This window comes from Hyaena hyaena, unplaced genomic scaffold (assembly GCF_003009895.1).
Source record: "Hyaena hyaena isolate Hyena2069 unplaced genomic scaffold, ASM300989v1 scaffold_178, whole genome shotgun sequence".
Taxonomy (NCBI): Eukaryota; Metazoa; Chordata; class Mammalia; order Carnivora; family Hyaenidae; genus Hyaena; species Hyaena hyaena.
In genome coordinates this window covers 2,886,127-2,905,702 of record NW_024080807.1, presented here as the reverse complement: position 1 = coordinate 2,905,702, position 19,576 = coordinate 2,886,127, and the positions used below count along the sequence as shown (strand labels likewise).

At 36.1% G+C, this 19,576-nt stretch overlaps 1 protein-coding gene across 1 annotated transcript in view; it reads left to right on the top strand.

Annotated features, from left to right (window-relative positions):
- Positions 1-1,466: 1,466 nt before the first annotated feature.
- LAMA2 (laminin subunit alpha 2) overlaps positions 1,467-19,576 on the top strand; it is a gene marked incomplete at its 5' end in the record, with an annotated part of 96,684 nt that continues 78,574 nt past the window's right edge. Inside the window, 5 exons of the mRNA XM_039240406.1 lie at positions 1,467-1,569; positions 12,329-12,445; positions 14,910-15,092; positions 16,469-16,474; positions 19,129-19,283. Of these exons, the coding sequence (XP_039096337.1) occupies positions 1,467-1,569; positions 12,329-12,445; positions 14,910-15,092; positions 16,469-16,474; positions 19,129-19,283 (564 nt within the window). The remainder of the gene's footprint in view (positions 1,570-12,328; positions 12,446-14,909; positions 15,093-16,468; positions 16,475-19,128; positions 19,284-19,576) is intronic.

Genomic DNA, 19,576 nt, shown 5'->3' with positions numbered 1-19,576 from the left:
GGGGGCTTGCCCGCAGGGTGTTCTAAGCCGGAGTCCGGTTAGAAGGCTCTCTCAGTGGATTCTGCGTCTTTTTTCTCCCAATCTCTCAGGTTTTGTAAGGTTTCCAATGTCTTCGGATCTTTTCTGTGTGATGTATGGGCGCGAGTGCAAGTACGGAGCTCCTTGCTTCTCCGCCATCTTCAAGAAAGAGATAATCTTAAGCAGGCTCCACACTGAGCCCCAATCCCACAACCCTGGGATCATGACCTGATCTAAAATAAAGAGTTGGAGACTCAACCAACTGAGCTGACCCGGCACCCCTCAAATTTTTATTTAAATTTTACTTAACATAATAGTGTAATATTATTTTCAGGAGTAGAATTTAGTGATTCATCACAATGAAGTGCTCTCCTTAATACCCATCATCCATTTAGACCATGCCCCACTGACCTCCTTCCATCAACCCTTAATTTGTCGTCTATAGTTAAGAGTCTCTTATGCTTTGCCACCCTCTCTTTTTTTTTTCCTTTTCCTATGTTCATCTGCTTTGTTTTTTAAATTCCACTTATGAATGAAATCATATGGTATTTATCTTTCTCTGACTAATTTCATTTAGATTAAATCAAAGTTGTTAGTAGAACACCTGAAAATAATTTTACCACAACAGTAACAAGTTCTGTGATCTTTCCTAGTTTAATGCTCAAATAATGTGACTGATAAAAAAAAAAAAAATGTTACTGAGGCACTAGCAGGTATCTTTTAAGAGTGTTAGGTCTGGGCTTTATAACTTCGACAGTGAGTATTTAGCATTCTCTAGCTCTTCTGCTACCTGAAATACTTTTCCAATTTAAACTTTATACATAAGATCCTATTTGATTTATGTCTTGGTATAAATGTATTATGTGCTGATTGCTAAGGAGCAAACACTATTACAGTGGATAACTAGACATTAGGTTATAAAATCCTTTTCCCAAATCATGCTGCTGTCTTTGTGTCATCTCTTTCAAACCAAGCCTCAACAAACACATCTCTGCTAGATGATTTTAGCTCAGAAATTGTTATTTAGAAGATTGTTTTGCCTTAGAATTTAGAGATGGGTTTTTTAAAGGAGTGGTGTTCTTCCTCATTTGAAGGAGGTAAGAATTGCCCCCCCCCCCACCTCCCCGCTTAGCACACAACTCAAGTAAAATGTTCAGCCAACTCTGCATCTCTTGACTTCTTTTCACTCTGGCATCTCAGGTACTTTGCCAGCTACGTTTTCTGTGTGTGCCCCTCCCATGTTGGGATTCCAGAGGCTTCTGTTCTAGCTTTTCTTCTCCTCTCCCAATAGATAGCCTCCTGACTTTAATCACCAATATGTGCTCATTCATAATTCTGTAGCCCAAAATATGTCCCTGAAAGTAAACTCTGTATACTGCTGCCCACCAAATATGTCTATTCCATAATTCTGTGTTTGTGGATATGTGACATTCTTTCTCTATCCACAGGCAACAGGTCCTCAGGGTTCATTAAAGGAAGATGCCAAAAGCTCTCTTCAGAAAAGCTTTGGGGTTCTTAATGAAGCCAAGAAGTTAGCAAATGATGTAAAAGGTTAGTATGACCTCTCTTTATTATTATTTTCAGATTAATTGAGTTTGTTTTTTAATGCTTATTTATTTATTTTGAGAGATTGTGCATGTGCACATACATGTGTGAGTGGGGGAGGGGGCAGAGACACAGAGAGAGAAAGAGAGAGAGAGACAGAGAGAGGGAGAGAGCATCCCAAGCAGGCTCTAGGTCAGCGCAGAGCCCAATGCCAAATTTTACCTCAAAAACCATGAGATCATGACCTGAACCAAAATCCAGAGTCAGCCGCTTAACCCAGTGAATCACCCAAGAGCTCAGGTTAATTATGTTTTTAATTGGTAGGATATTTTATCACACTATTGGAAAAATGAAATTATTTCACCATGATTTTCATGATTATTTTTATTATCTGGTTTAATGAAAGTAAACGATCTCACCGGCTTTTCAGTATTTTGATATCACATCTCATTTTGCATTGGGTAATATTTAATAATTTTTAACCTAATTTATATAACATCAGATTGCCTATATCTAAAGTATAGTGACTTTTATTTTTTTTAATTAATTTATCATTTATTTTTAGAAAGAGAGAGAGAGAGAGAAAGAGTGTGTATGACCAAGAGAGGGGCAAAGGGAGAGGGAGAGAGAGAGGATCCCATGCAGGCTCCATACTCAGCACAGAGCCCCACAAAGGGCTCAATTTCACAACCATGAGATCATGACCTGAGTGAGCTGAGATCAAGAGTTGGACACTTAACTGACTGAGCCACCCTGACGCTCCAGTATACTGACTTTTAAATTAAAGTATAACAAATTTGTAAGAATACTAAATCCCACTAGTTTTGGCTTCAGAAATGATAGCAAATTCATCTTTACTAACCTTGGAAAGAAAAGAGGCTTTATAAGCATTTATATTTGTCATGCTTTAAACTAATAGTCCATTGTGTCTAATAGAGGCCAGTAGGAAACTACAACTTCTGTTGTCATTATACATGGCACTTTGATAGTAAAATGCTTTGGACTGTTATCCCTATAAACATAGTTCTGTGTAGAAACCTGCTCTTATCCTAACCTGAAGAGTAAGTATAGAATTGAAATCTATTTTCCTTTCAGACAAGTTGAATTGATCTCATTTCCTTGTGGCCACTCCTTCCCATCCAATACCTTTGTCCAGAGCTAAGATTAAGATGTGGTGAGTGAAGTTAGGTCATGCAAGTGTAGGGTCAAATCCTGTTTGACTTAAAAGTTTAATATTTTGGGGGCACCCTGGGTGGCTCAGTTGGTTAAGCGTCTGACTTCAGCTCAGGTCACGATCTCATGGTTTGTGAGTTTGAACCCCACGTCAGACTCTGTGCTGACAGCTCAGAGACTGGAGCCTGCTTCGGATTCTGTTTCTCATTCTCTCTCTGCCCCTCCCCCACTTGTGCTCTATCTCTCTCTGTCTCTCAAAAATAAATAAATGTAAAAACAATTTAAGTTTAATATTTTGTTTATCATAGATCTTTTTTGAATAGTTTTAATTTCAAAATATTAAATTAAAATATTTTTATTTTGATTACTGAGTATTTTGGTGCCCCTTTAAATTTTACTCCTGAATACCTGAGTCACCTCACCTCACTCTCAACCCTACTTTTCCTCTATTTTCCCAAAAATACTGGTCTTATAAAAATGAAGAAATAATTCAATTTTTAGAGAATTTTTTTTTCTAAAATAAAGACAGGCATGGCAGAAAGGGCTAGGAGACAGAAATGTTCATTAGTTTAAATGTCTCTTTTTTTTTTTTCCTTCAGGTAGTACATTATTTAAAGTAATGAAAACCCACAAACTATTCAAGTAATAATTTCTCCAAAAATCCAAGCCAAGGCTCTGACAGAGATGGGAATGTTTTCTTGCTACATTATGACATTCCCCTGATTTGTGGCCAATTACACAAGTTATAAAATGGCTGTTAATCAGAGAAATGCCATATATTACCACCAGGAACTGCTGAAATAGGCCCTACAGAGCAAAACTCTTGACAGCAGCTATTAAAATCGAGATTTAGTCATTTCCCTTTCTCTGGTGCCTGGAGTTAGAAGGAATAAAAATGGTGAGGCCAGTATACCCTCCATATTTCTAATTTGTTACTAGGTTTAGTTTGGTACAATCTGGCTAGTTTGTGCTGTAGTCATGAATGACTTAGTGCAGCTCCCTGCCATTTTTATGCTGTCCTTGCCTTGAGGGAGTCTGAACTTGCCAGGAGCAATTTGTTTGCTTTAAAATTTTTGAATATACATTTGTTAAAAGTAAATTTGCCCTTGTACACATTTGAAATTTGAAACCAGTCTACAGTGCACTGATTGAATGTCTATGGAAATAAAAATCATTTCCTTGATGGATATGGAATTTGGGACAAACTGATGATCTAGAAGAGTTAGGAGATGAATTAATACCAGCAAGTGAATTAATACTACTTTGCAGATTGACAAGAGAATTTGTCAATAAAATAGCCAGTACAGGTTCTCATGGAATGTGTACAAGGCAAGAAATGAAGTCGAGGATGGTATATTAGAAGTTTGAGAATACTAATATTTTATAATTATGTACCTTTTCTTATATAGAGTAAATTTTCAATATTTTCTTCTTAATTCATCTCTAATTTTTGCATTTGTCCAAATAAGTCAAATTATGCAATCACTTATGAATGAATAGATAACACACCTATAAACTGGATGATACTCATGAAATAAAAAGATCTATTCTTAAACCCAGAAATATTGATTCAGTGAATTGCACAACGCATAGTACTGTCCAACACAAAGAACAGTGCCAAAATTATCCCAAACATGAACTTTTAGCAGATTATCAATACTTTTCTTCTATGCTATGATCCTTAACATTCAGGCATTCAATCCAGACAAGTATATCAGAAAAGTTCTGCCTTCATGAATGTAATACAGTTGTAATTACTAACCTGGTAAGATTCTATGATATTATTTTACTAAATAAATAAATAAATAAATAAATAAATAAATAAATAAATAAACAAACAAACAGAAATGATGCAGTGCTGTTAAACCAAAGTATGATACAGGAGTGAGATTTTGTCCAAAGCATTCTTTCATTACTAAACATGTACTGCCTTTGAATTCACATACTACCATTTGCCAGAATCAGCCTGTCTAAAGATTGGCATATGAAAGACAAACACAATCTGTTCCATTGACAAAAAAACAATCTTGGATGAAATGGATAAAATCAAGCCTGCATCCCCTAGCCTCCCATAGTCTGGAGAACAAAACAACCTTTTCCCATAGAAATTGCTGATTCTTCATACAGAGCTGTAGTTCCTCCTGTGGAGTGCGAATAGAGAAAATCAAGATAATAAAATCAGGTTGGACTTGGTTTAGAAGTTCAAAAGTAAAGCGACAAAGTAGTGGCAAACATGGAAGAGTGGGAACTATTGGGCCAGACAGCACTTGCCTTACTTGAAGGTATTCTAATTCAATTTCTTCTAGAATAACCTTGCTGGCCAAATCAAAATGAGCCTGCAGGCCCATAGTCGGGCTTCAGAGCTTGTCCTAGAGAAACCATAAGTGGGTGTCAATGTCTGGTCATTTTGGTTTCTTGTGACACTGGCTAAAGAGAGGATTTGCCTCTATCCTGGTATCTTAGATCTTTGGAGATTCTGTCACCAGACAAGCTCTCCTTCCCTCCTCTCCTCAGACTTCTTACTGTGACCCTTTGGAGGAAGGGGATATTCAGTAGCACCTCACAGTTACTGAGGGCCTATCAAGCGCTGTGGCCATGATGAACAAGACCTCATTTGGCCCTTTGAGTTTAGGACAAGGTTTCTTGGTAATGTGCTGCTCCATAGACCTGCCCATTAAGTGATCTCAGAGGTTCCCATGTCCAGTCAGCCTATTATACATGCCTGGAAGAAATAGGCAGAGATCGGACACATCTCCAACTTGTGACAGCAACTGGGAAAAAGGAAAAATAGGAATAACATCATGAAGGAGGGCTAGAAGTACAAAATGTGGAAAAATGGGACATAGCAAGCTCACAAGTCCATTAACAGGAGGCCAGGAACAGGAATCAAGTTCACACTTTGGCCCAGCCTTCTTCCTTATGCAGCTGCCCATCCTTCTGTGAGGCTTAAGCTTCCTGCCCTGGGTTGTGGGGTTGACTTAGAGGGCAGACTGTTTGGAAACATCAATATTATAAAGACAAAGGACTGTGTAGGTGAGTGAAAAATTAAGAATGGAGTCATTTGAGGGAAATTGTACCTCTGATGTTCTTAAGATGTTCAAACATGAAAATATGTAATATAACAAAATTTAAAACTTGTCTAACACAATAATATATTATGTAATTTAGTAAGGTTGCCCACCTCTTATATATAAAACAAAATCGCTTGATTGGAAGAAACACCGACAATTTGAATTTTACCACATTTGTACAGTGGGACCAACACTTTAGCCCACAATTAGTCTGGCTCCAAAGCTGATGCTTTTACTCACTGCTGGACAAAAACAGTGGGTTTCTGCCATAATTAAGAAGGTGATGCAGGTGACACTTATGATCCTAACAAATGTTTGATAAATGAATAAATGGATGAATACCCAAATGTAGCAGAAATCTCCCATTATCAGGAAGGTCAAAAATCAAGGTATTTTACATGACTTCATGCCAATCCCTTGACTATTTCAAACTTTCTGCTTCAGAACTACACACAGAAACACTGCATTATTAACCTGTTCTCTAGTTTAGAAGGTGCCTCTCCAAGAAAACATAAAGCACATTTGTAACAAATGAAAGTTACATGGATTATTTTTTTTTACAAAGAAATCCTAAAGAGAGGATATTTCTTCATTTTTGTTTAAAGAGGCAAATTAGAAATGATAATGATCACTCAGTGTATTCGTTCATAATAAGACAAATGTCATGGTAATCAAGAAGTTCATTGCAAAATGTTATCTGGATGGCAATTTGACAATAGATTCCATTTAACCAGACCCCTTCAAAATTAATAGTAATTCTGTGAATTTCATCCTTATGAATGAGAGATTCCCTCAAGGTATTTTCTGGTGCCTAAATAAAAACTAAAACTTGCATTTGAAGAGCTGAGCTAAGTGAGTTTGGATAGTCAAATAGAATACTTCATTAAAATCTATAAAAAGCATTCTTATAGTTAGCTGAAAACTATTTCAAGATTATTGGAAACTGGTAAATACATTAAGGCAGTTATCAAGCCAATGTGAATTATTGTGTTACCATTTACTGCCTGTCATAAAGCCAATATTTTCTCATATATCCTCAGATTTATTTCTCATATCTGTCATAAAAAGGAACATGCTATTCTCATTTATACATGGAAAATGGGATAGAGATGGCATTTGAACCCACAACTTCCATCTCTACATCTTATAAGGGTTTCATTGCACCACATGCCATTTTTAATGACTAGAATTTTGTAAAAGAAGACCTTATGGATGATGGAAGAAATAACATTAACAGCTTTATTTTGAGATATGGCATAGCATAGTTCAAAGTTTCCAGTTCTAATTTAACTAAACTCTAATCCCTATTCAGCACACCTTCAGGGACATGGTAAATGAGTAAGTATCTACTCTTAGGGGAAGTGACTTACAACTCTGTCTTGCGACTTTCATTTTGAGTATGTCTACCTAACAATGTCAGTGGATAGGCAACAAAGGCAAATGATATTGTCCAGAATGTTCACAGTCTACCCTTACTGCTCTGCTCCTTCCTCTCACTTTATGAGTTCTGTCTCTGCCAAACCCATTTCTGGACATTTGTCTTCTAATGTGTGAGGACAGGATGAGAAAGGGAAACCAGAGCTGAGAAAGCATGCATGTATGGCCTTTGAGGCTTGGTGGGGGTGGTATCCAGAGAGAAGAAAAAGAGAATGACTTGACTATAGCTACTGGGTGCAAGAGCCAAGAAAGTGAGAAGAGATCCTCTAAAATGTCACTATGAATTATAAATTTGATCCTTTCTTGTTCTTCAGAAATGACAACTAAAGAATTGGGTTAGATGTTCTTTTAACTACTAATAATTCTGTTTCTGTGGTCACGTTACAGTTCAAACTGGGCCAAATGTAATCTTCCTTCCATGTCAGCTAGAGACACACTCTGCCTCATGTCTTTTCATTTAAAGCCAATCTTAGAGTGCTTATTTTTTCTAGCTTTTCATTGCTATAATTTCTCAGGTTTTCCATTTTGAAATCTGCAGTACTTCTCTGTACACAGCTTCTATTCACCTAATTCTATTGACAAAGTCATAAAGTGTTTAGATTTGGTTTGAGAAATTCCAGAAACTACTTCAGAAAAAAAAAAAAATGATCAGAATGTGAGAAAGGATACATCAAGAAGGCATCTTAATCAAATAGGTGAAACACAGAAATCAGAGTGGGGTCAGAGTATTCACATTTTGATTTTCTAGTACAGAAAGCAGAGGATAAAAATTACTGCTTTGGAACTTGAGGGACAGCAGCAACTATGTTCTTCAGATCAGTCTTTCCTTGGAATAATTAGCCTGATTGTTCAGCCAGCATTGGCTATCCGAATGCATAAAACAGTATAAACCTAGTGATGCCCTTTAAACTAATGGTTGTTTTCACTGTACATGAAGATCTTGCTTGCCAGAACATTTTGAATGCTTCATTATATAAAAAATCAAATCCAATCAAGAAGCTAAGAAATAAAATTTGTACTGTTCCATTTCCTTAATTGACAAAGACTTGCAAGTTAATATCAAAAGAGCAGCCCTTTATTTGCAAGGAATTCATATAGCTATCATACTCATAATCAGACTGGCTTTCTTTCTGAAAGTAGACTTTCAATAACCTATCCAGAGATTTTATTTTAGTACAAACAGAGAAAATAACAGAAGTATTAAAAGAAAGACGAATCATGATTGACAGAGGAGAAAATCTAATTACTTGGAAAGTATACTTTGAGGCACTGGAATTGAAAATAATAACATCTTAGTGACTGAAATGGACATATTGATGTTTTAGAGCCATGCTTTGCTAGGATATTTTATGCTTTGTTTTTCAGTGATGTCAGGTCTTTGACTTGGAACTTAAAAGCAGATGCATTAAACTGTAGCACGCGCTTACTTTACTATTGTATAACAGTGGTTTAATCTATCTGCCCATAAAGCCCTTACATGAAATGAAGTGGGTCATTAATTAATATGTTCAGTCCTCTTTTTCACATTCAGAACACTGCTAGTTAAGAATCCTTCATCCATCTTCCTTTCCCTTTGCTCTCCTTCCCAGATGCAGGCTGATCAAGGCCAGGGTTGTTCTCCAGATGACAGGGGCCTGCTCAGTTCCTCTGAGAAGTCAGGTGCACTGCCTCTACAAGGGGTATGCATACAACCAAATCAAGACCATTCTGGCTTAGTTGTATAAGACCTAGTCTGTCCTGGCCTCCCCACACTAGGTACTAAGAAAGCGATGAAAACAACAGTTGTGGGGTTGGCAATAACGATCTGCCCTAGGTCGGGTTGTGGTAGTCATTTTTTATTGTTTGTTTGTTTTTTTAATCTTTGAAATAAAAGAATAGAAATATCTGCACCAAGAAACAATTTATCCAGCATAACTAAGTGTGAAATGAAAGGTTTTAGTACACCCTTGCCCACACCACCATCAACTCCCTTCCTGCTGTAAATACTGTCAGGGTTCTCTGGTATATTCTATGCCACCTACCCTCTACAAGATCCCACCTTGACAAATTTTTACATCCATGTGTTAGCATATACATATGGTACATCTTGCTCAGTTTCATGAAAAAGATCTTAAGGATTTTGATTTCATATCTGCACCTACTCACCTAATTCTTTTTAAAGACTGTGTATATACCATTGCCATATTGATATAAACATTCCCTAACACAGAGCGTTTTTTGCTATTTCTCTTTTTTTGGTATTACAAATAAAGATCTAATGAGCATTCTGGAAGATACATGTTGATAAAGTTTCACAAGTATATCTGTAGTCTAAATTTCTGGCCATGCAATTGCTGGGACAAATAGATGTTTATTTAAAATTCTAATACATTTATTAAATTGTACTTCAGAAAATGACATCAGTTTGCATTTCCACCAATAATCTTGTAACCACTTGGTATTATCAGACATTTATATTTTTCCAATCTGATAAATGAGAAATGATATCTTACTTTTCCTTTGTATATGATAATCTTAGGTGCTTTATTTGAATTTGGTGATTATTTCTATTTATTTTATTGTGACCTGCCTATTCCTCTATTTTGCTCATCATTCACAAAAATGTGGAACACTTTGTATATCTGCATGTCATTTTGCATGTAGCCATTGCTAATTTTCTCTAATATTCCTGTTTGATTATTTACGTAGTTTTTGTGTGAGGCTCATAAGATGTCTTTAACTGTGGCCAATTTTTTTTAAAGCAACAAAGGAGAAAATGAGGAGAAATGAGGTGAAAGGATGGGATGTCAGGTGTGGGTAGGGAAGAGCGCTACTACCTAATATGCTCTGCGGATCCCTGGTTTTGATTACTAACGCTAGCAAACTGTGGCCGTTAAGAGCACAATAGTGGGGGAGGGGGAGAGAGGCAAACCACGAGAGACTCTTGAATGCTGAGAACAAACTGAGGACTGATGGGTGTCGGGGGAGGGGGGATGGGCATGGAGGAGGGCACTTGTGGGGCTGAGCACTGGGTGTTATATGGAAACCAACTTGACAATAAACTATTTGTAAAAAACAAAACAAAAAACAAAACCCATGAAAAAAAAGCACAATTTCTAGAATAAGATCATGTGGATTTGAATTCCCTGCCATTTACTAATCATGGAAATTTAGGAAATTTACATAAATTCTCTAAGCCTCAATTTCCTCATTTGTAAGTTGGAGATGGTAATAGTAGAAATATCTTGAAGTTATTATATCACATACACATTCACACAGACCGCCGGTCATTACTATCACTGAATGTCTCTGCCAGTCCCGGCCAGGAGGGGGCTACCTCTTTCCTGGTCCTTTCTCAGTGTTCCTCTTTAATTGAGGTCTCTACCGTGTATTTATATTTTGCATTTCTGTAGAGCTAATTGAAATGATTGGCATGCATCTCACAAGGGAATAAATGTTATGCAATAATAAACTATTTGAAATATTTTTTTAAGAAACGATCTGTTTTATCCAGTCATAAAAAGTAAAAAGTATTATAGGAGGCCTAGGGTTTTATATCTTTCATTTATTCAATTATAGTGTTCATTAATAAATGATGTTTAAAGAAAAAAAAGACAGATTTGATTTTAAGATACATTCACAATTTGATGTGTATTTAAGCAAAATTTCTAAACTTAGGTTCTTCTACTAGCAGATTGGATCTTTATTTTCTTCTAAAATATTTCATAACTTAATCCTTTATACTGTTACACTCAAACTCTGAACCTCTTAGTTGCTATTATAATACAAACTAAGCCAAAGTTTGGACAATGTTAAAAAAAACTAGTGGAAAGAAGCTGAAAAATGTACACTTGTAATATTAAATTATCTACAGTGGGGTTTTTTTTTGTTTAATGTTAAAGAAATCATGCGAAGGTAGAGAGAAAAAAACAATCTATAGAAAGCCTATTTGACAGCAATTTATAAAATATTATTTCTCTATAAAAATATGCCAGTTTATCAGAAATGTACTAGAATTTGTTTTTTTATTCCTATGATTTTTATTTCTTTTTCAAGGAAATATTAATATGATACTGAAGTTGGGAGATTCTACTTAAATCATATCTATTCAAGATTTTTAAAAACCAATCCAAATGATCCATTTTGGTAATGAAATTTTGAAAATAAGTAATATTCATGGGAATGATATCAAGAGGGCATCATTATAAGGGCAATAAAAGATTGATTCTTTTGAAGTTTTTTTTCTCCATAGAAAACCATCAAATTAAGTGAGATAAAGTCAGGTACCAAGAAAAAAACATGGTTGTATAACATATTCAAGAGTGAAATGGTGAAATCTGGCCATGTGTAGCAACATGGATGGAACTCGAGGGTGTTATGCTGAGCGAAATAAGTCAGACAGAGAAGGACAGATACCATATATTTTCACTTATAAGTGGAACAGGAGAAACTTAACAGAGGACCATGGGGGAGGAGAAGGGGAAAAATAGTTGGGGAGAGGGAGGGAGGCAAACCATGAGAGACTCTTGAATGTTGAGAACAAACTGAGGACTGATGGGGGTGGGGGAGAGGGGAAGAGAGGTGATGGGCATGGAGGAGGGCACTTGTGGGGATGAGCACTGGGTGTTATATGGAAACCAACTTGACAATAAACTATAAAAAATGAAGTGGTCATTCCGTAAACATATTTTACATTATGATCTAAAATATATTTATTGAGAGATGCTATTTAATTAAAAAAATTAAGTTAATTCTCCTGCCTTTTATAAATTTTATATTAAAATAATTTGAAATTGGGGTGCCTGGGTGGCTTAGTCGGTTAAGCGTCCGACTTTCGCTTAGGTCATGATCTCGTGGTTCGTGGGTTCGAGCCCCGCGTCGGGCTCTGTGCTGACTGCCAGCTCAGAGCCTGGAGCCTCTTTCAGTCTGTGACTCCCTCTCTCTCTGACTCTCCCCTGCTCACGCTGTCTCTCTCTCTCTCCTAGAAATAAATAAAACATTAAAAAAAATTAAAAAAAAATAATTTGAAATTATAGCTAGATCAGTGATGTATAAGCTCAAAGATGATTAAAATTATTTCATCTTTTTTTGTTTTCTACCCACAGAAAATGATGACTATCTGAATGGCTTAAGAACCCGATTAGAAAATGCAGATGTTAGAAATGGTGATCTCCTGAGAGCTTTGAATGACACTTTGGGAAAATTGTCAGCCATTCCAAATGGTAAGCATTCCAGACATTGCACACTTTGTCAGTTGACCTGAACTATTTTTTAAGTTTATTTATTTATGAGAGAGAGAGAGAGAGCATGAGCCGAGGAAAGACAGAAAAAGAGGGAGACACAGAATCTGAAGGAGGCTCCAGGCTCTGCACCGTCAGCACAGAGCTCAACACGGGGCTTGAATTCACAAACCATGAGATCATGACCTGAGCCAAAGCCAGATGCTTAACTAGCTGAGCCACCCAGGCGCCCCTCAGTTGACCTGAACTTTTAAAGAATGTTCTAACATTTACCATTTTTTCTGACATTGCACTTGGACTGTTGTCAGGAAATTAGATATTGGTTTTCTTACTTATGAATTCTTCTTTGTGAGAATGAAAGACTAACGTACACTCACACTGTGATATTTCTTATGCTTTATTACCCTAGCTGACAGCCATAGGCATATGTTGCAAAAAAAGAAAATATATAGCCATCTTGATATGATACTGTTCTTCCATGTGTCAGACCAGGAAATCTTATTCCTGATAAAACTATTATTGTTAGAAATAATGTTATTTGTAGTCTTATATTAATGGGGAAAAATAACATCACACAAGTACTGTTCTCCAAAAGGTCATTCTACCACAAAGTTACAGCAGATTATTATAGTACCTACAATAACAGGTGAGAGTCTTTCTGCACATCATGTTTATTTTTAATATAGTTGATCCACAATGTTACATTATTTTCAAGTGCACAACATAGTATTCAACTCCTCTATAGGTGATACTATACTCACCACAACTGTAGCTACCATACAGTAGCATTGGCTATCTTCCTTATACTGTGTATTTATTTCTATGACTGATCCATGATGTAAGAGGAGGCCTTTATCTCCCACCATCCTTCACCCATTTTTCCTATCTCCCCACCACCCTTTCCTTCTGGCAACCATGAGCACTTCTTTCTTGGCAAAGTTCAGTTCCTTAAATGTTTCAACTTTCAAATAGTAACGTTAGAACCATGTCTGTAATATCTTCCTACCTATTATAAGTACTTGAAGTTATTGTTTGGAATTAGTTGCTGAAACCACTATCCTTTATATTTTTAATAGCATAATACAATAATAAAGTTTGCTAATGTTTCTTGAGTGCTTATCCAATATGCTTGTTAAGTGTATGCAATCCTCATATTAATCCTGTAAAGTGAATAGTATTATCCACACTTTTTTAAAAAAAATTAATGTTTTTATTTATTTTTGAGAGAGAGGTAGAGACAGCGTGAGCAGGGGAGTGTCAGAGAGAGAGGGAGACACAGAATCCAAAGACAGGCCGGACACCGGACTCGAACCCACAAACCGCGAGAGCATGACCTGAGCCGAAGTTGGATGCTTAACCGACTAAGCCACCCAGGCACCCCTATCCACACTTTTTAGGTGACGAACTGATACATAGTATTATGCTAAGGAAGTAAGTCAGAGAAAGACAAATACCATATGATTTCACTCATATATCGAATTTAAGAAACAAACAAGTTACTGAAGGCCATTGTTAAAAGTAGCATATATGAGATTTGAACTCCACAGTTTAATTTTGGAGCCTGTGGTCTTTTTTTTTCCTTTAAAGTTTATTTATTTATTTTGAGGGAGAGTGCATGCAAGTGGGAGAGGGGAGGGAGAGAGAGAGAGAGAGAGAGAGAGAGAGAGAGAGAGAATCCCAAGCAGACTCTGCACTGCCAGTACAGAGCCTGACATGGGGCTTGAACTCACAAACCATGAGATTTTGATCTGAGCTGAGATCAATAGTTGTATGCTTAACCAACTATGACACCTAGGAGTTCTTGGAGCCTGTGCTCTTAACCACTAATCTACACATACTAATTGGCATCTATTTTTTCAGTATATGGTTTTTACACAAATTATGATCAAGGAAACTAATGCATACGTTTATATAACACAGAAAATATTAATTTTACTTTTTTAACATTAAAGACATCTAACTTCCCAGGATTGCATGTCATGACCCTCAGTAGCAAGGACATTTTTAGAAATTTTCCAATGCTGAAAATAAATATAAATACGTAAACACATGGTCTAAAAGAACTGAGAAGGTCTGTCTACCTTTAAGTTGAAGTACATTCATCATTGTCTCTTCTGAATGTGCAGATGAAACTATGAATCATGGGTAAATTTCTCTCTATAATAAGCTCAGCAGCCAATCACAATGTACCCTTATGCAATAAACATTTAGAATAATAACTTTGCTATTGGAAGAGTTAATCAAATATGCCTACCAAAGGTCCCTGAGAAAATTTCATTTCGCTAAAAATCTATTTCCTTAGCTATAACCTAATGAGACAGAGTTCAGCCTTTCCCTTTGCGTGTGTGTCTCTGAGGTCGGCAAGCCACCGCCTCCCTCTGACTCTCATGGAGTAAGCCACTAACCCCACACCCTGTGTTCTGTTCCTTACACCTTCTGCTGGCAGACACAGCCACTAAACTGCAAGGCGTTAAGGACAAAGCGAGACAAGCCAACGACACAGCAAAGCATGTGCTGGCTCGGATTAAAGATCTCCACCAGGACCTTGACGGCCTGAAGAAAAATTACAATCAACTAGCGGACAGCGTAGCCAAAACAAATGCGGTGGTAAAAGATCCTTCGAAGAACAGTAAGATCTCCTTTTTCACTTTGGTCGTGTCATTTGTTTCTTCACACTATAAAAGTACCCCAGACTCATACGTCTTAGAGCTGGAAGGCACCCCGCAGTGATGTTGTCTGCCCTCCTTCTAGCCTGGGTTCTGGAATGGAGCATCTGCAGCTTCAGAACTAGAACCCAAGCCCTCAGGTTCTGCATAGTGCTTTCTGCGTCCACATTTTGTCCCATCCAGAGGAAATTAGAACTTCTCAAAGTCTGCATTAGTTTTGGTATAGGAATGCCAATTTTTATTTTTCCAAATATATTTTTACTTCTTCGGTTAACTGAAAACACAGTTGTACTTGGGAAATTCTACCCTCCGAGTTGGTGAAGTCCCTTGGAACATAGAGGCCAAGGGGTACATGTATGAACAGGCCTGTATAACAGGATATGAAAATGATATCAGCCTGAAATGCATTAAAATTAGAAATATTAATATTTCATTATTTAAATTCCAGTTAATATTTTTTGGAAATTAAAGTATTTGTTTACTTTAGCAAGAATATTTCTTCACATCTTTTGTGTATTATATTAAATTATGTCACATTAATAAGGATTTTACTGAGAAAATATGGTGGAATTTAATATAATGATAATTTAAATTATGACCTAGAGTCAATAAACAAGAGGATATTTTTATATTCTTTTTTCCCTTCTGTGAAGAAATAGAACATTATCTCACCCTGTGATTTCACCAAAAGAGATGCCTGATTTTTTTGTACTTGACACTCTGGAGAGACGAGCCCTCTATTTATATACCAACATTTTCACTGGCTATCACAGTGTTTATATTGTGCAATAACAAGAGCACTGTTACTGATGTTATGTGTTCTCTAATTCGGGTGCTGATTTTCAGCATTGTTGCTATCTGAATAAATGGTTCCAATGCATGTCAAATCACAAGATCCCCACCCCCAAAGAATGAAAATTAGTTTTAAAGTAAATATCATTCTCTTTTACTTATTTTAAAATTTAAGATATCATTTCATTCTACTCCAGATTGATTTCATCTGATATGACCGATTCATAATATTTATCTCTTTTGATCCTACCCTCTGTCTAGAGATAGTTATCTGTGATATCAATTAAACTGGGTCTGTTTTGTATCCTATTAGAACATCATGATAAAGTTTCCTTTAATATGAACAATAGCCTGCTATCTGACATGTATTTGTGGATTTTTATTTTATTTAGGTCTTGTTTGACCTAAATAGGGTACATTTATTATTAGCACCTGTTGTGAAAAGTACCGTTTTTTGAGAAGGACTGCTTTGTAATATCTATAAAAATATGTCCTCATGAATTTTCTAATTTCTCTTTGTTTTGCTTCCCTATGAAATTTCCTGCAGAAATCAGTATGTATATGTTTACTTGCATAGTTTCTAGTAACTTTATGCTCGGTTGCCTATTGCAAAAGCTTCAGCTTTGCATGTGAGCGTGCGTCGGCATTGCTTGACCCTTAGATAGCTACGCTTCCCAGTGTCACGGCATTGATCCTAGATACATTAAAAAAAAAAATAAAAAATAAAAGACCTCTTCGTTTACAAAAAGTTAGCATGTGGATGTATTTGATATTACGTATTTCCATTTGTGTCGTAGAAATTAGTGAAATATCTGTACGATATCAGTAGAAAAACAGAAAACAGAACTCTTCCACAAATTGAAATAAATTGGGATGTCTCTCATGACAGATCCCACCACCGAAGTTCAAATGACTTCCTTGCAGCAGGATTAAAATAGATCAGATATATGTTGTTGTCATTGCTTTTCTCCCCTGAGGCCCGCATTTCCCCCTCCATATAAATAATTATTCTCAGCTTCTAGAGAATTACCCTTGGAGAAGCGCATAATAAACTTAATAAAATTAGATCTTATCTAATGAGAAATTTTTGGGATATACTAATATTCTCTCTTAAACATCTCATAGCTTAAACTCAAAGTCAGAAAGAAAACTGCAGCATTGGAAATAATAGTTATAAAACCCAACATATCAAGACCTGGGGGATATGACCAAGGCTGTCCTCAGGGGAAAATGAGTGTGATCACCTCACTAAACAAGCACTGAAATGAACAATTTACATAATCAACCCTATAAATTAGACAAAATAAAAATTAAAAGAAAGAAGATGAAAAAATGGTGAATTAAAAGACCGAAAAATAATACACTTGATAAATCCAAGATGTAGATCTTTAGGAATGTAAAGGTAAAACATTTTAAGTTGTTGGCAGGCTTGATCAATAATAATAAAGAGCAGATAGGCAAAGTTCTTAGAGGAGCTATGAGAACGTACAGGAGGGAAATTTAACACGTAAGAGAGTACTTGTCAAAACTCTATGCTGATGAATTTTCGAGCCTAGTAGAGATAGATAATTTTCTAGAAAAACATAGTCATAATCTATCTTCAAAAGTGATTTTAAAATCTCTACACTGAAATAATTACGGAAGAAAGTCAGAAGTTTTAAAAAACTGCTATACAAGAATGTATCTGAATCACTATCACAGATGATTTATTTTTAAAACTATCAAGAAGATATTTCCCAAAAGACTTAATCTGCTTCAGAAGACGGGGAGGGGAGTGAAAGAGGTGCATAAACTTCCAATTTCATTTGGAAACATTTGGTTAGAATCTGGAAGCTATCAAAGAAAAGAATCTTTTCTTGCACAAACCTTAAGTAGCTTTGCTTTACCCTTTTTGTTTTTCCCATAAATCCAAATCTAAAACATTGTTCTCAATTGTAGAATAATTTGTATATTATATGAATATCAGAGTAATATTGGAGAATTAAAGGAAGGAAAACATAGGCAAAAGGTTTACTTAAAGTAAACAGTGTCTCTGTTGAATATACAATTCTGTAACAAGGGCTTTGACCCTAGTAACCTGCATTTCAGGCTTTGATCTAGCAACTCTATTAAAATTAATAACATACCGATGTCCTTTTTAAACATCGCTCACAATGTTGTTCATATTATGAGTTCAAAATACTTAATTCAAAACCTAGTTTAAAAAATAACAATTTCCTTGCTTTTGAGCACATTTGATTCATTCCTGAGTGGTCCATTGACCACCGGAGAACACATCGTTCATAGTCGAGCAGGGCACACAGCCTTGGTCCTTAAGTAGTTTCATTTTTTCACCATAGTCACAATGATAGAAAGCAGAACAATACACGCTCAATCAGATAATAAATGACATGGTTTGGGTAAGGCGGCCAGCATCCTAGAAATTGAGTAATTGGTTTCCATGTGTCATTTACCCTCCTCTGAAGACCACATGCTGAAAGTCTCTGAATCAGTGATAAACTTATTATTTGAGGGTTAAGCTCCTTTGAAATTGTCAATATTCAACCTTTTTTAACCTATAAAAAATGACAGTTTAATATGTCTCAACCTAATATAGAGATTAGGATAATCAATTATTCTTCAAAATGAAAATGAACTGCAGCATGAAAGATTTAATTAAAGTTTAAGACAGGCCTTCAGTCTGAGGGTTGTTCAACACTGCAATGTTTTCAGAAGACATTCTGATAGGCTCCTCTCTTTAAGATGTACAAAGACAGACACTGCGTAAAAGAAGGAAAACCAATTTTGTGTGAGAACTCTGGTTTAAACACAGTTCTGGCTTGGACAGATGAGATGACATTTTAAAACACTTTCATTTCCTTGATTTTATAACTAAAATTCTATTCCATAAAGGTTAGATTTTTGGCTGAAGCTACAAATTAATCATTGAATTATTCACTGTATTCTCTACCTTCAATGCTAACTTTCACTTTGGTCACACAGCCACAGTGTTGGTTCTCTATCTCTAACAGTCCTGCTTTGGCCTGCTTGAGTTCCAACTGAAATATTTGCATTTGCCATCACAAACTGCTTCAATAGTCATGGTCCTGCTTTGTCATGTGGATAAGATGAAATACTTTCAATTATTTAATTAAGCATACTACTATTTTCATTTCTGTGTGTGTGTGTGTGTGTGTGTGTGGTGTGCACGAATCTTGGTCTATGCAGTTGCAGATGCAGATGCCACTGTGAAAAATCTAGAACAAGAAGCTGATCGTCTAATAGATAAACTCAAACCCATCAAGGAACTTGAGGATAACCTAAAGAAAAACATTTCTGAGATAAAGGAACTGATCAACCAAGCCCGGAAACAAGCTAATTCTGTAAGTGTTTTACTTTCAATATCAGTAATTGATTGTAATTTTTTATACTATTCCCAGAGGGAATACCTTCCCCCAGTGTATCCTGTTGAATTATCTGTTTTCCTTTAACTTGAAGCTGTTTTAAGGGGAGGGGAGGATAAAAGGTTAGATATTTTTTCCATAAGTTTCAAAACACATCTCATAGGATGAATAATCACTACTTACTGTTTTAGAAATGGGAATTTTGTGGGGCACTTGGGTAGCTCAGTCAGTTAAGTGTTTGACTTTGACTCAGGTCATGATCTCGCGGTTCA